The sequence below is a fragment of the Rhododendron vialii genome, chromosome 13a, assembly GCF_030253575.1.
Source record: "Rhododendron vialii isolate Sample 1 chromosome 13a, ASM3025357v1".
Classification (NCBI taxonomy): Eukaryota; Viridiplantae; Streptophyta; class Magnoliopsida; order Ericales; family Ericaceae; genus Rhododendron; species Rhododendron vialii.
This window is the reverse complement of record NC_080569.1, coordinates 31,155,732-31,170,673: the sequence shown is the minus strand read 5'-3', so window position 1 is coordinate 31,170,673 and position 14,942 is coordinate 31,155,732. Positions and strand designations below refer to the sequence as shown.

The 14,942-nt window shown below is 37.0% G+C and overlaps 1 protein-coding gene across 22 annotated transcripts; it reads left to right on the top strand.

Annotated features, from left to right (window-relative positions):
- Positions 1-853: 853 nt before the first annotated feature.
- Positions 854-9,270, top strand: LOC131312581 (pentatricopeptide repeat-containing protein At5g01110). 22 transcript variants are annotated; one of them, XM_058340453.1, is made up of 5 exons: positions 854-3,466; positions 3,693-3,807; positions 6,138-7,630; positions 7,742-7,786; positions 8,811-9,270. In XM_058340453.1, the coding sequence occupies exon 1, from the start codon at positions 1,086-1,088 to the stop codon at positions 3,306-3,308; it is 2,223 nt and encodes a 740-aa protein (XP_058196436.1). In that variant the 5' UTR covers positions 854-1,085; the 3' UTR covers positions 3,309-3,466; positions 3,693-3,807; positions 6,138-7,630; positions 7,742-7,786; positions 8,811-9,270. The 22 variants fall into 22 exon arrangements, with proteins under 22 accessions (XP_058196436.1, XP_058196433.1, XP_058196429.1 ...); XM_058340450.1 differs by having other exon boundaries at positions 6,138-7,653; XM_058340446.1 differs by having other exon boundaries at positions 6,138-6,206; positions 7,404-9,270.
- Positions 9,271-14,942: the final 5,672 nt, after the last annotated feature.

The window sequence follows — 14,942 nt, the reverse complement described above, 5'->3', positions numbered from 1 at the left end:
ATTTGTAGATAATGAGTGTAAAAAGAAATAGAGTAATAGCTAAAAATAGAGTAATGATTAGAAAAAGATAGAGAGAGAAAAATGAGACCAATGATTGAAGAGAAATCTCGTTTGTTTAAAGATTTTGGATTTGGATAATAAAAGTAATGATTGAAGATAAATATGATTAGAAACCAAATCCAAAATGCTTAACTAAACAAGGCCATAGATCGGTTGAGGGGAGAGAGAGGGGGAGGGGTCGGATTTGGACCGTTCAAAACACATTTGAATGGTTGGAATGCGTGCTGGCATCGTCACGTAGTATCCAAAAATTTATCTAATAGAAACTAGAAAGGGAAAAAGAGGGATTTTGACGTCAACTCCTACTTCAATGAAAACTTTTACCACTAAAAAATAGAGATATTACATACACACATCTGTCCATTATATAATTTTTTATATTTTTTATGGGGTTCATTTCGGGTCTCATAAAAATATAAAAAAATATTTGATAAATTTTAAAATAATATTTTATAGGGTCTTGTAAAAAATCAGCTCCAACAAAGGTCATTTGATAAATTTTAAAATAATATTTTATAGGATCTTGTAAAAAATCAGCTCCAACAAAGGTCGGTAAGTATTACCGTATTTCTTAATTTGTAGAGTCGCAACTGCTCAATTACACAATTTCGCATCTATAAATTAAAAATTAATACTACTTACCGATATTTGTTAGAACTGATTTTTTATAAAACCTTATAAGATATTATTTTAAAATTTATTAATATTATTTTATATTTTTTTGGAATTTGAAATGGGCCCTATAAAAAATATTGTGAATAACGTAAAGAATGGATTTAGCGTTATTTTGCTAAAAAAATTACGAGAACCATTAGGAAGAACATGCCCAAAAAGTTTTGGGACTTGTTTGAATCTCAGAAACAAGAACTGTTGATTGCAATCCGCTACATCACACACCAAGCAAAAGCAAGCAATTTCCGGCGGCCCATGTAGGTACATCTGCCGGTCGGAAAAATCACCCTTTTTTTTAGGACTTCTTCTCCAATCAATCGCATTAGCAGAGAGGCCACCTAATTTAGGAAGCCATGGCAACCCAACGGCCACTTTTTCGAACAACCCATTTCAGAACGACCCCTCTAGCTTCTATTCCATACCCTTACGCTCAAACCCATCATTTCATCAGAACCATTCAAACCCTAGAACCCCCCTTCAACCAAACCCACCCGTCTAACGAGCTGCAAGATTCACCATCACCCCTTTTCACATCACAGTCCTTTAATGTGGAAAAGATACTATGGAGCCTGAAGCAACAAGGTAAGTCCAGTTTTCCACACAGTTATATAAACCAAATGAACCCATCAATTGTAGTTGATGTTCTTTATCAATGCCGTGACAATTTGCAAATGGGTCAGAGGTTTATAGACTTAGTTGCTGCGAAAAACCCGGGTTTCAAGCACTCATCGCTTTCGCTGAGTGCTTCGGTACATATACTGGCGAGGAGCCGGAGGGCGTCCGATGCCCAGGCTTTGATTCTCCGGATGGTTAGAAAGAGTGGAGTTTCGCGGGTTGAGGTTGTTGACTCGTTGGTCTCTACTTACCAAGGTTGTGGGTCGAATCCGTTTGTTTTCGATTTGTTGATTAGGACTTATGTGCAAGCTAGGAAGTTGAGGGAAGCTGTGGAGGCGTTTCGCGTGTTGAAAAGTAGGGGGATTTGTGTGCCTTTAAATGCTTGTAATAGTCTTCTTGGAGGGCTTGTCAAGGTTGAGTGGATGGACTTGGCATGGGAAGTATACGGGGATGTTGTTGGGTTTGGGTTGGAACTAAATGTCTATACACTAAACATCATGGTTAATGCTTTGTGTAAAAATCGGAAAATTGAAGATGCAAAATTGTACATCTCTGAAATGGAAGAAAAAGGGATATTTCCAGATATTGTGACTTATAATACTTTGATTAATGCATATTGTTGCGAAGGGCTTCTAGAAGAAGCTTTTGATTTAAAGAACTCGTTGTCGACTAAGGGTTTGCAATCATGTCTTTCGACTTATAATGCAATAGTAAATGGTTTGTGTAAGAATGGAAAGTACGGTAAAGCAAAAGAAGTTTTGAATGAAATGCTGCAGATTGGTATAAGTCCTGATTGTACCACTTATAACCCACTACTTGTTGAGTGTTGTAGGAAAGATAACTTGTCGGATGCTCAAGGAATTTTTGATGAAATCTTGCATCGAGGCCTTGTTCCTGATTTAGTCAGCTATAGTTCAATTATCAGTTTGTTTTCAAGGAATGGGCATCTCGACAAGGCATTATCATATTTTAAGAGTTTAAAAAGGGTTGGCTTGGTACCAGACAATGTGATTTATACGGTTCTTATCGGTGGGTTTTGTAAATATGGAATGATGTCAGAAGCCTTGAAGATGCGGGATGAAATGGTGGATCAGGGATGCTTAATGGATATTGTTACTTACAACACTATTCTGAATGGGTTGTGCAAAGAGAGGATGCTATCTGACGCTGATCGGCTTTTTAATGAAATGTTGGAAAGGGGTATATACCCTGATTTTTGCACTTTCACTACACTTATACACGGATACTCCAAACACAGAAATATGAATAAAGCCCTAAGCTTGTTTTCGTCAATGCTACAAAGGAATCTCAAACCAGATGTTGTGACATACAATACTTTGATTGATGGATTTTGCAAGGAAGGTGATATGGAAAAGGCTGATGAGTTATGGGGTGACATGATTTCTAGGAGGATTTTTCCCAATCACATCACTTACAACATTTTGATCAATGGGTTTTGTAGCCAGTGTCGTGTATCGGAGGCCTTCAAATTGTGGGATGAGATGGTTGGAAAAGGTATCGAGCCCAACATTGTAACTTGTAACATTGTTATAAAAGGCTATTGCAGGTCTGGGGATGTAGCAAAAGCATATGAGTTCCTAAAGAAGATGACTTTCAAAGGAGTTGTTCCTGATATAATCACTTACAACTCTGTCATACATGGATTTATAAAACAAGATAATATGGACAAAGCACTTTACTTGGTACATAAAATGGAAAATCAAGGACTATTACCTGATGTTATTACGTACAACACTATTCTGGAGGGTTTCTGTAGAGAAGGTAGAATGCAAGAAGCCAATTTGGTATACAACAAGATGATTGAGCAGGGCATGAATCCTGATAGATCCACATTCATATCGTTGATAAATGGGCACGTCTCACAAGACAATATGAAGGAGGCATTTCGATTCCATGATGAAATGCTGCAGAGGGGCTTTGTGCCTGATGATAAATTTTAGTTGCTTTACTGCTGTAGCACAAGCTATGACATACCGAATCACATTTGTCAAGGGTTTTCAACTGAATAGTAGATTGACCCAACACATTTAGTTGCTCTAGTGTTGCTGCTATTGTGGTCATGACATACCAACTTATTTGAGCTGCTTGGCATTTAAAGGTGGGATATATGTGCTTTCTTGAATTTATCCTAATCAAACCATAGGCATATCTAGCTACTTGTCTCTGTTTTATTCTGAGAAGGTCAAAGCTCAAACTGAATTGATTTTATCTAGACATGTCTTCTTTTGGACTACAAGTGATTTAGATGTACCAATCTTCTAATCTAGATAATCTTTGCCTGTTAAAAATTTTAAGTTCGATAATACTGATTTGTACTGCTACAGGGTTTTAGGAGCCAAGTTTGTGGAATTTGGATCCTAACAAAGCATTCCAAAGCCATCATGGGCAGTAACCGGATTGGTTACTGGAAGACTACATAATCTTGTGAGCACCACTGAGGTATGCATGGGAATGGAGTACGTAGCCAAATGCCTAATCTATATTAGTTATCGCACTAGTTGTGTTTCAGTTTTTCTCCATGCTCTCTGTGTTAAAATAGTGAGGATGATGAGAAAAGAGTCAACTTTTGACAGTTGGAAGAAGGTATAATGGTGTCTGTCTTGGACAAAGTTTTCCGGTATCTTATTAAAGAGTGTTGCTATGGGTACATACACTCATGTACATACATTGAGTACATATGCACTTTAAATCCGTATCAAGTCCTACAAAAAAGATCCGAACAGCTCATTTTGTTCAGAATAATTTGTTTATGATCTTTGTAAAAAATTAACTCAACCCGATATCGATAAAGGCGTTTATGAAACATCCACTTTTGCTATAGAATCCAGACCTGAATTCTAAAGCAAAGTTGGATGCATCGTAAACGCCTTTACCGATATCGGGTTGAGTTGATTTTTTACGAGGACTGTAATTAAACTATTTTGAACAAAATGAACGGTTCGGATCATTTTTATAAGACCCGAGACAGATTTAAAATGCGTATGTACGTGTGTATGTACATAAATGTATGTAACCATAGACTTTCCGCTTATTAAATAAGGATCTTGTGTCTTAGTATCTGCAATAGGTTTTGTAGTGCGTGACTATGTATTATTTACTCTCTGCATGTGATCCTTACTTGTTGAGTGCATCTCCCTACTTTATGTAGCTATATTCAGTGTTTACGTTGTGATATTCTTACAGGGTTCATGGTTTGTGAGATTATTTGTATCGTTTTTTTCCTGGGGAAGTGCGATTACACCCTATCTGATTATTGGTCGCTTATCTCTCTCGAGATCACAATTCTATCATCCTACCACTTGTTTGATTTAGTTCCTGAGAGGAAGGAAATGTCAGGACATGCAGATGCTAATGGTGCGCAGTTTAGAATAGGTAGAATTGGTGACTGCTACACAGTGAAACGCCTCTAGGAGCTGTGTTGGTTTCAGGAATTTTACAAGTGATTCAGCTAATGGCATAATAGCAGTACCTAATTTCCTAAGTGCTAAGGACAGACCGAGGGGAGGATAAGCCACGGCGACAGCCCTACCCACATTTTAATTTTTTATTAGAATTTAGAACTATAGAAGTTCTTTCTCAAGAACTTTAAAAGTATACCGGTTCACCCTGTCTAACATCATTTTGAACAATCCAATACCCGCCGAACCCAGAGTTTCGGGTAGATAATGTTAATTTTCCCTAATGTACAAAAAATTTATATTTCTTTTCAAATGAATTGGGATGCACAAAATTATAGACAGTTACAATTATAGATGACCGTATCTCATTAATTGAATTGTGGATTCAAAGTATATATGTTAATTTTTTGGTAGTATTTATTGAATTTATATGGACTTTCATATGATATATTATTTTTTAATGTTAGCCCACTCAACCTTGAAATCTTGCTTCCATCCCTGCTAAGTGCCGCACTATGGTACTAGTTCGTACGGATGGGAATGTGTTGGTATGAAAACCCACTTGTATGAAGTTATTAATTTCTGGTCTTCATGTACTCTTTTGGAGTACATTAATACTAAAGAAGGAATTTGGAAGCAACTAATAAGTTTACGGGCGCCTATGTGAGTTCTAAGTTAATTCATGTACAATAAGTGTGCTTGTGGTGATTAGGTAAGATGTTTTTTGACTGAACAATCATAGGATTTCTTTTTGTTAAGAAGTACTACTAAACAAACAAGGACGAAAGCTTTAACATGACACAAGCTTAGTTAAGAGATTAACATGTAATAATGAAGTGTAAGTGAAACTAGCTAGACTTCAACAATGACATCAGTACGTGTTGGCTTGATTGGAGTTGGACTGTGGAGCAATTATCAGAATTGAAGAGTTTTTTCAATGGTCATCGGTAACACAGAGCATAGTGTTATAATAACCGTAAAAATTTGGATTATGACTCATAACCTAGATTGACGTGAAAGTTTCCATAAGAAACTGGATGATTATTATTTAAACCAAGTGGCCGAAGGTTCATGCCCAAGTTGTCACTTCTTGTAGGATTTGTAATTTCTTTGGTATTGACTAGTGGAGATTAATAGCTATGTACAGCATGTATTTTGGTTTATTTGTACCCTTTGTTCTTTTTTCTTGGTGGATTTCTTGTCCGCTGTTATCCTCTTGTAGGGTTCTTTTTTGTCATTTGTCATTTGTCATTTTCATTTAAGATTTTCTTTTTGAAAATGAAACAATTAGAGGAGAGATCCTAAGATGAGATCTTCCTCTGATTTCTATATACGAAAAGATGCATACATCTGACTAAAATCTGACCACAGATATTTCAGGGAGAGAAGAACCATGAAGTATGATGAAGCTGTTTGGTCTTTCAGAAATTTCGGCAAAGTGTAAGTTGCACTCGAGGATTGATCATCCGTGACTAACAGCTTTTCCATCAACTTTGTAAGGGCAATTCCTGGACTTCTAGTGCTTTAGGAATTAGGATACAACAAAAAAGATGTGTATGAGAGCAAGAGCTTCACAACACAACTATATATCATCTGTGAGTGGAAGATAGATGATTACGGTTCCCTTCCTTCTTGGTTCGTCACCTGTGGTTGGCGTCCACAAGTAAAACTGGCTTTGGGAACTAGAATGCCGCAGCCCATTGTCCTCTGATGGCTTTTTATGATACTGGAGACCTAAGAAGCTTATGAACTTGTAAAAAGGTGGCATGCTATGGCGTGTTGATATTGACAATGTGCGACAATCACCGGTCACTTCTTTACCTATTTGACTACAGTCCCAATATATAGTACGATTTTCAAAATTTTAAACTCTGTTATGCTTTAGACTCTCAGAGAAGCTGTCTATCGCTAAGACACATTAAACAGATTACAAGTTTAATTTTATAGTAGTGGTACATTACATTTTGCTGTGACTGTTCAAACTAAATAATCCTATACATGACAGATAATAAGTTAATAACTGCATAACCTATACATGGCAAAGTATAAACTTATAAAAATATCTATTCTGTGCGTCCCAACATATCGTGTCTGATACTTTTTGGAAATTTTCATGTCGACCGCTGTGTCTTTGTGCTTCTTAGCTTGAGACACTTCATGAAGTCTCTGTATATAGTCGTGAACCTTTCTGCAGTTATTCACTGCAGAATACCACTCTTTTGCCAATGATATTTACATGCAATCATTGCACGATGTAGAACTCTGCAAGGGTCTTCCCACCTTCTTGATTTACTGTATTTGAGCTAATGTCCAATTATTTTATGATGGATGTTATCACTTGATAGCATTTTGATCCCTTAGAAAATCTTTTGATTGTGCCCTGTGTGCCTAGTGAACCTTTGTTCTCAATTAGTATATTCTCAACTTTGAGCTTCAATACACGAAATAAGTTTCTTCTTACGCTGAATTGGCACGTGATGAATGGTTTCCTGCACATGTTGATCATTGAAAATCCAGTAATGTAACTATGTTTTTCATCAGATTTTATTTATCCCCTGTTCGGTAAACAGATGACCATTCTTGTCGATCATTCATGTAACTGATGCTGCTCCAATGTTTGCTGAATTCATATTGTAGGGATTTCTAGTTGGCAGAAGATATGTACTTTGATGACGATTAACTTGGAAAGACTCCCAACTCAAGTTGTTTGAAGAGATAAGCTTCCTGCTAATATTCGACCCAAATATTGGTTCTTTCTTCCTGTAGACCTGTTGCAGATTCCAGTATAACTTAACAGGTGAGAGATGAAACTGCTGGAGATTAATTCCCCATATTATACATTCTTCAAGTTCATCTTTCATCGAGTAAGGAAACCTGACCCGAACCAGTTGAGTAATGACACATAATCCTAGGATTTGGCACTTCGAATTATCTAATTTTAGAACTTTCATGATATTTATATTTCTCTGTCATAGGGTTTATGATTCCAGTGGAGATTCAAGAGCTGTGAAACAACACATGTATCTTTCCGTCTTTTCTCCTTTTCTTGTGGACTTCTTGCCACCTGTTCTACTCTTTTGCTTATCCTTTTTGTTGGTTCTCCTCCTTGTCGTTCTGTAATTTTTTTTGGTGCTGATAAAATAAAATAATGGGAAGAGACAGCAAGTAGAAAGATCAGATCTTCCACCTGAAAAGATGCCCGCTTGTGGCCAAAATCATATTGGAAATAGGAGAGCAAGAACATAGTAGTATCACGTCTTCGGACTAGTGTTAATGTTGGTAAAGACGAATGGACTTGTTACAAACCATTCAACCATATATCATCTGTGAACATAGGTAACGAGTAACGGTTCCCATTCGTGACTCAATGCCTAAAATTTACATGGGAAAAATGGAATTCTGCTGAAGTTTGGGAGTGCAGTGGCCCCTGCCCGCACCCTCTTGCTCCCACCAGTGTCTCCATTCATATTAGTCATGTATCTTACAACTTTTTGAAGATAATCAAACTATGATAGGCTTCAAACACACGGAGAACACTTGTCTATCACGAAGACACACATAAACGAGGTTACAATTTAGTAAAGAACCCATGCTTAAATTTTTTCATGTCTCCTACTTTAGACCCTAGATATTGGTGATTTGGTGTTACCTGACATTTTGCTATGCTCTTTCATTTGAATAATTTAAACTTGACATATAAGAATGGCTCAGACTAACATAGTGTAAACAAAACTCTATGTATTGTGTCTGTGTCCCGCTGTGTTGTGCCCTATATAGTTTGAAAATAACTTTCATGTCTACTAGCCCGTGTTTATGCTTCTTAGCTTCAGACATTTAATGAAGTCTTTGTGCACATGCTAATAGAACCTTCTGCGGTTATTTGGAATAGAATGCCACTATTGTGCTAACAAAATGTACGGCAATGAGTGCACAGCCTACAACTCTCCAGGAGATGTGGTGGAACCTCTGCCGTTGTCAATCATGAGCTTTTAAATGAGAGTGTGTACATTTTTCAAATTTGCTACTGGAAGTTGTATCTTGCAGGTCCTGGAATGATGGTTGGACCCCGTACGTCCTTGGCCTCAGGGAGTGGTGAGCAGCACGGAACAAAGAACACAGGCTACGGAAATGCGAACTGCGAAAGAGAAGAGATGAACTGAAAGTGTTCTAAGGCTAGTTAAGGAGGCTCTTAAGTTGAGGAGAGGAAGGAAATCTCGTATTTAGTCAACGTCACTCCGTCGTCGTCATTCCTGTCCGCTTCCCTGAGTTTGGTCTTCAAACTATTCCTGTTAAGGTGTAGCGGCTTTTTCTCCTCGACAATTTATGTTATCGGCTTTGCACTTAGACATTTGGTTTCTTTAATGGCACTGTGATCCTGGGAAATCATTGGACTCTAATTTATTCATTAGATTTTGATGTATTTTCTCATTATTCTGTAAACTACTCGTATTTGGCTCTTTTCCGTGATGTTATTATGGTCTCTAAGTTAGAGTTTACTTTTAAATGATGTGTATATATAGTTTCTGTATTGGAGAAGATCCTCTCCAATCTCTCAAAGGGACTCATTTGTTCATTAAACAAACTAAGCTACTCGAATTTGAGCTCGTATTTGTTCGTTAAAACCTCATTTAAGATTGATTTGTTTATAGCAAATCAAGCTTGAACATTTTTTTTTTGCAGCTCGTGAAGGTTTCAAACCAAATTCAAACAAGTTACTACTTGGCTCGTTTGACTGATGATGTATAAAATATTCAAGCTACTCGAGGTAGGCTCGTGTTTGGCTTGATTAAAATTCATTTGAGATCATCTCGTTTCATGAACAAGTTAAGTCGAACATATTTTTTTTAAGCTCGTAAGTTTTCAAACCAAGCTTGATTCAATCATTCGCTCGGCTTGTTTGGTTTGTTTATCACCCCTAGTCTGGCCTACTTGTGGACCCTTTTCTGGGCCTACTTTGATAATTTGTAAACCTCGTCGAGAACATCAATCACGCTAAAAGTAATAGAAATCTGATAGTGTTTGATGTGCTATCTAAGGCACATTGCGAAACATGAGTTCTGCTTGGAGTGTTACAAACTTTTTTTCCTTTTCATTTCTTAAATTTCTACGTATTTCGTAAACATAACAATCGGTGTCCAAATAACATAATTTTTAGTGTGATTGATGAGGTTTAGAGAGTTATGGTCCCGATCGTGCGGGCTAAAAATGGACCCACAAACCACACGGACCAAAAGATCCCATTCGTCTGAGGGTTGGGAAGAATTTGCTCCCTCCCTGTCTTTTTTATCGGCAAAAGTAATATTTTTTTTTATTTGCAAAAGAATCTGCTGCCTATCTTTATAGAGTACATGAAAAAACATGTATACTTATGTATAAAGAAAAAGTCAAAGTAATTTCCTTTTCTTCCAAAGTAGGTTAGCAAGTGATTTTGTTAACTTAAAATTAGTAGCAGTATCTTTTCCACGGCCGACCGGTCCTTGACTCAGAGATAAGATTAGTGTGGATTTAATGTACTCAAAAACCAAACTCATCAACAAGAATATCAACAATTCAACGTCCTCTCTCTAAGGGTGTTTGAACTCACGGCCTCACGGCACCAAAGTGGAGTATAATTTTATAACCTCACTACAGCTACACAATCGTTCGGCCAACTGCTCCGGTCAATCAGCATAATTTCTTAGTCAGTAGCAAAATCAATCACTTCTGGCGTACACCTTATAATAAAGTCATAGGGTTGGAATGGGTATATGTACAGCTTTATTTTGTGGTTTGGTAAAGAAAGTGCATTATTCAATTTGTGTTTAGGTGCGGTACCTGTAACTTTTCATACCAAAACCGAAATCGGTGTCATTATATGTTATATAGTATTAATTCAGAACCACCCCACGAGTATAAAAAAATGTTTAAAAAAACTGCACCGTATGAAGACGAATGAGTTCGGGTACTTGACGGCTGACGCTTTCAGGTGACATTGTCATCCCTAGTCGAGAACAAAATAAATTGGCCGAGACATTCTGAAATTCTTTGAAAAAGTTTTTTTTTTTTTTGGGAACGAACAGTAATCTCAATTTTTTAAAGTCCGGAAGCATTACAACGATTCCATCACAAAAGTTGATAGATTTGGTATATATGCTCGTCAGGGGATATATTTAATGCAGTGCTACCGACTACCAAGTCTTTGTGAATGAATGGCGATGAAGGTAATGAAAGGGCAACTGTGAGTCTAGCTTGGACTGGTTCTAAGCTATAAAATGAGTCACGTGGCTTAAAGAAATGTAAGAGGCCCCATACACGGTCCTAATCCATATGATTGCCAACGACATCCAAAAAGAGAAAATAAATGAAATTCATAAATGAGCATGCATGTGTAATGACTGATTTTTACTCAAAAATGCAAATTGAGTGGTAAAGAAGCCGCCGCCCGGCATTTCCTCTATCCCCTTTCTCAGGGTTTTACGCCTCAGTGGGTGACGGGAGGGGGGGAATTTTTCTTCCCCCTTCACCCCATCCTCCTCTTCGGATCTCCAAACCACCATCCACAGCCCTTCCTCCGCCTTTTCCGCCGTGTAGTCCGACGGCTTTTGGAGGTAGTGCCTTGCGTGGTCGCCGGAGTAAGAGATCTAGATTGATGGATGAAGTCTGCTCCGATACGGTGGACGATATCCGTCCGGTTCTGTAACCGATTTTTCTCTTTTTTGTTCTCTTCTTTGGTGTCTCGTGCGTGGGATTTCTCCCCGTTTGTGGGGCTTCTATCACCCCTGTGTGGATATTTTTGGGTTGTTTTATATAGTGCCCCGACTGTTTAGAGCGATGGGTTTAGTTAGAGTTAGGTGTAGTTTTTGGACTCCTGTTTGGTTTCTTAATTCTTACAAGAGATGAAATTTTCTCTTGATATACTATTTCTTGAATCTATAATATTATAATATTATCTGTTATCATTTTGGAGGGAAAAAAAAAAAAAAGAGGACTGATTTTTAGTGTTTTGAAATCAATTGCATATCAGAAAAGGAAAACGGAACCCGTAGTGTTATTTTTATTTATCTGTAGATGAAGAATCTGCGAAGCAAAGTTGGGAGAAACTATTTAGGATTTGACAGCTAGCTCAATAAAGCGTGAAATTATAGGCGTAACTCAGATGAGGGGGTGTTTTGTGTTGATTATTTTGGTGGAATATTCTAGATTCTGGATCGTGATTCTAGCTAGATTCTGAGATTTTGGAATACTTATAATCAAAATCAGTGAAAGTATATGGCGAATTATTGAAATTAGAATATTCAGGTGTAGAATTATATCAACATTATATAGTACTACAGAAATTTGGGTGGGGTTGGAAAGGTAGGGTTATTGCTATAAGGTGAATGAGACGGTAATAAACGCTAGCTATGTGTAAAGCTTAGGTAGGTTAATTAAAATGGGGTCGGATCCAGTTCATTTTTTTCCGGATCAGTTCGGTCTATTTGGTACATTCGAGTTATCCAAAAGTGTTTTGGACGGCTTAAATTTAAATGAGTGTTTTTTTTTTAAAAAAACACGCACTTTAAATCCGAGCCATTCAAAACACTTTTAGACGGCTCAGATGCACCAAATAAACCGAACTAGTTTGAGGAAAATGGACAGAAACCGAGTCCAATTAAAATGGTCTTCAAAAGTTCACAATTCAGAATCAGAATCCAAAAGTAGCTCCTACTTTTGGGATTGTGGCTTCTTCTGCACCAAACACTCCGAAATGCATAATCAGAAGCCAGAATCCAATGAAATATTATAAGCTGCACCAAAAACGCACTAATAAGGGGGTGTTTGGAAGGCCTGGTTTTGCATTTTTCAATTCCTATTTTTGGATTTTGAATGTTTGGCAGGAAGAGGAAAAATGAATTTTGGGTAAAATGAATTTTGCAATTTCTTGTTTCTAAAACAAAACGGAAAATCTGCAAAAAGGAGCTTTTTCAATTCTCATTTTCCAATTTTCGAATCAAGCTATGCCAAAAAGACTAGGCTACCCTCTCTCTTTTCGGATAATTTCTCGTTTTGAACGTTATGTGCAGGTGGGGATCTCGGTTGGTGGTGGGAACCGGTGGTGGGGTGAGCTTGGTGGCGGTGGTTATGGAGGAGGTGATGGTGGCCGGTTGAAGGTGGTGATGAGGAGGTAGTGGTGGCCAGCCTCCCCCCCCCCCCCCCCCCCCCCTCTCTCTCTCTCCCTCTCTCCCTCCCTCTCTCACACGCTGCTCTCTCTCTCTCTCTCTCACTCTCAGCCCTGTGTGTGTTGTGTTGACCAGAAGAAGAAAAGAAAAGAAGCAAAGGAGAAGAAGGGTACTGGTGGTAGGTGGGGGCATTGGTATAAGTGAGGGCCATGTGGTAGATGGGAGGGCCACGTACCAGTAGAAATAGTTGCGGGGGCAAGATAGTAAAACATTAATTCATAATTCATTTTCATTCCATATCTTTCAAACATTATTTCTATTGCAAAATACATTTTGCACATATCATCCAAACACTCCACCAAATACAAAATACATTCTAATCATAATCTCAAAAGCCAAAAGTGAAAAATGAAAAGCTAAAAAGTTAGCTCCCAAACACCCCTAAATATACTTGTAAAAGTCTGAAACCAAATCAGAATAAAAATGTAACAAAAGACTTTTGGTTCGATTTCTATGCAAAAAGATTTATCACTCCATGCAAACTATCAAGAATTCAAGAAAATGTTTTACCCATGGAAACAAATTAACAATTGAAACAGTTCGGAAAAAAAAAAAAAAAAAACCAAACTGGACCATACACAGTTTAGACTGTTCTTCTATTAACTGGAGTAGTAGTAACTTTTTTAGCAGTTTTTTTTTTTTAATGGTTTTCTTAAAACTCATAATAAAGTAATTCGTGGAAATAGTTTTTGAAAATTGGAAATCATATTTTGCAGTACTTTAAAATAGCGGGCTATATCCAAAAAATAAAATTGTCCTATCACATTTTCAAACAGATTAATCTTCAAAACAACTAGATATTTTATTCAGTTTCATTAATAATTTGCACAAAATAGGAAACTAGACAATAAAAAATGATTAATACCAAAGGGATACACTATTTTAATGTCTCTATACTTTTGCATATCCCTAAGTTTTCCTACCACAAAAAGATGAATCAACACAAATAAACAAAGCATATATATTAATTAGTTTGGGAGCTTCTCCAATTGTGAAGTATAAGAGCATCCTCATTGTAATAATCAAATTGATATGGATAAGTAAACTTAACAACAATGCTAAAAAAACACCTCACATTGTAATAAGCAAAGTTACAAATCTTTTAGCAAATAACCAAATTTCACTCATTCCATAGCCAAACTTAACAACTTTTACCAATAACCAAAACTCAATAACCAAACCCAATAACCAAACTCAAAACTCAATAACCAAACCCAATAACCAAACTCAAAACTCAATAACTAAAAAATATCCCATATTAGAATCGTCTCATCGATACGAATAATTTGGTATAGTCGGGTGCGTGATTGGAACTCGTTTGCAATTAGACATAGGTGTATTGCGTACTGTGGGGTTTTTTTTTATAGGGATGTAAAAATAACCAATGTGGAGGTAAACGTTGTTAAGTTTGATTATGAACTAAATGGATAATCAAATGCTGACGTGGCACATTTTAGTTATTGATTTTGATTATTCCCATTTGCGGATGCTCTAAGGGTTTCGATTGCTAAAAATTATCCTCAATATATTTTAATTTTTCCCTCTTCAATAACTATCTAAATTATGTGTTGCTATATTCTAACGTAGCATGGTTGTATCTATTGCTCTTTCAAGTGACCGGTTACACTTTTTAGTTTTTTTTTTCATTTGACAACTTGTGAGAGATAGTGGATAAAATATACTATAAAGAAAAGAACATTTTAATATGACGTTCACTTTAGAAGCCAATTAAATGAGCAAGAACTTCGGCCTATGGTCTTTGAGGACAAGTTCACCTGCAGTGGTGTAGCTAGAAATTCGCACCAATAGGGGCAGAGGCCTCCACCGGTCCCCATATGCCTCCGCCGCTGGAACTCGCCTGTTATTTGTTAGTAAATGACTATGTATAAGTTATTTTTGAATTTTGTTAATATATGTCTCAGGGGCATATGATAGTAGTCATTAAATGATTACTAACTAAACCCACTTGTATAGATTG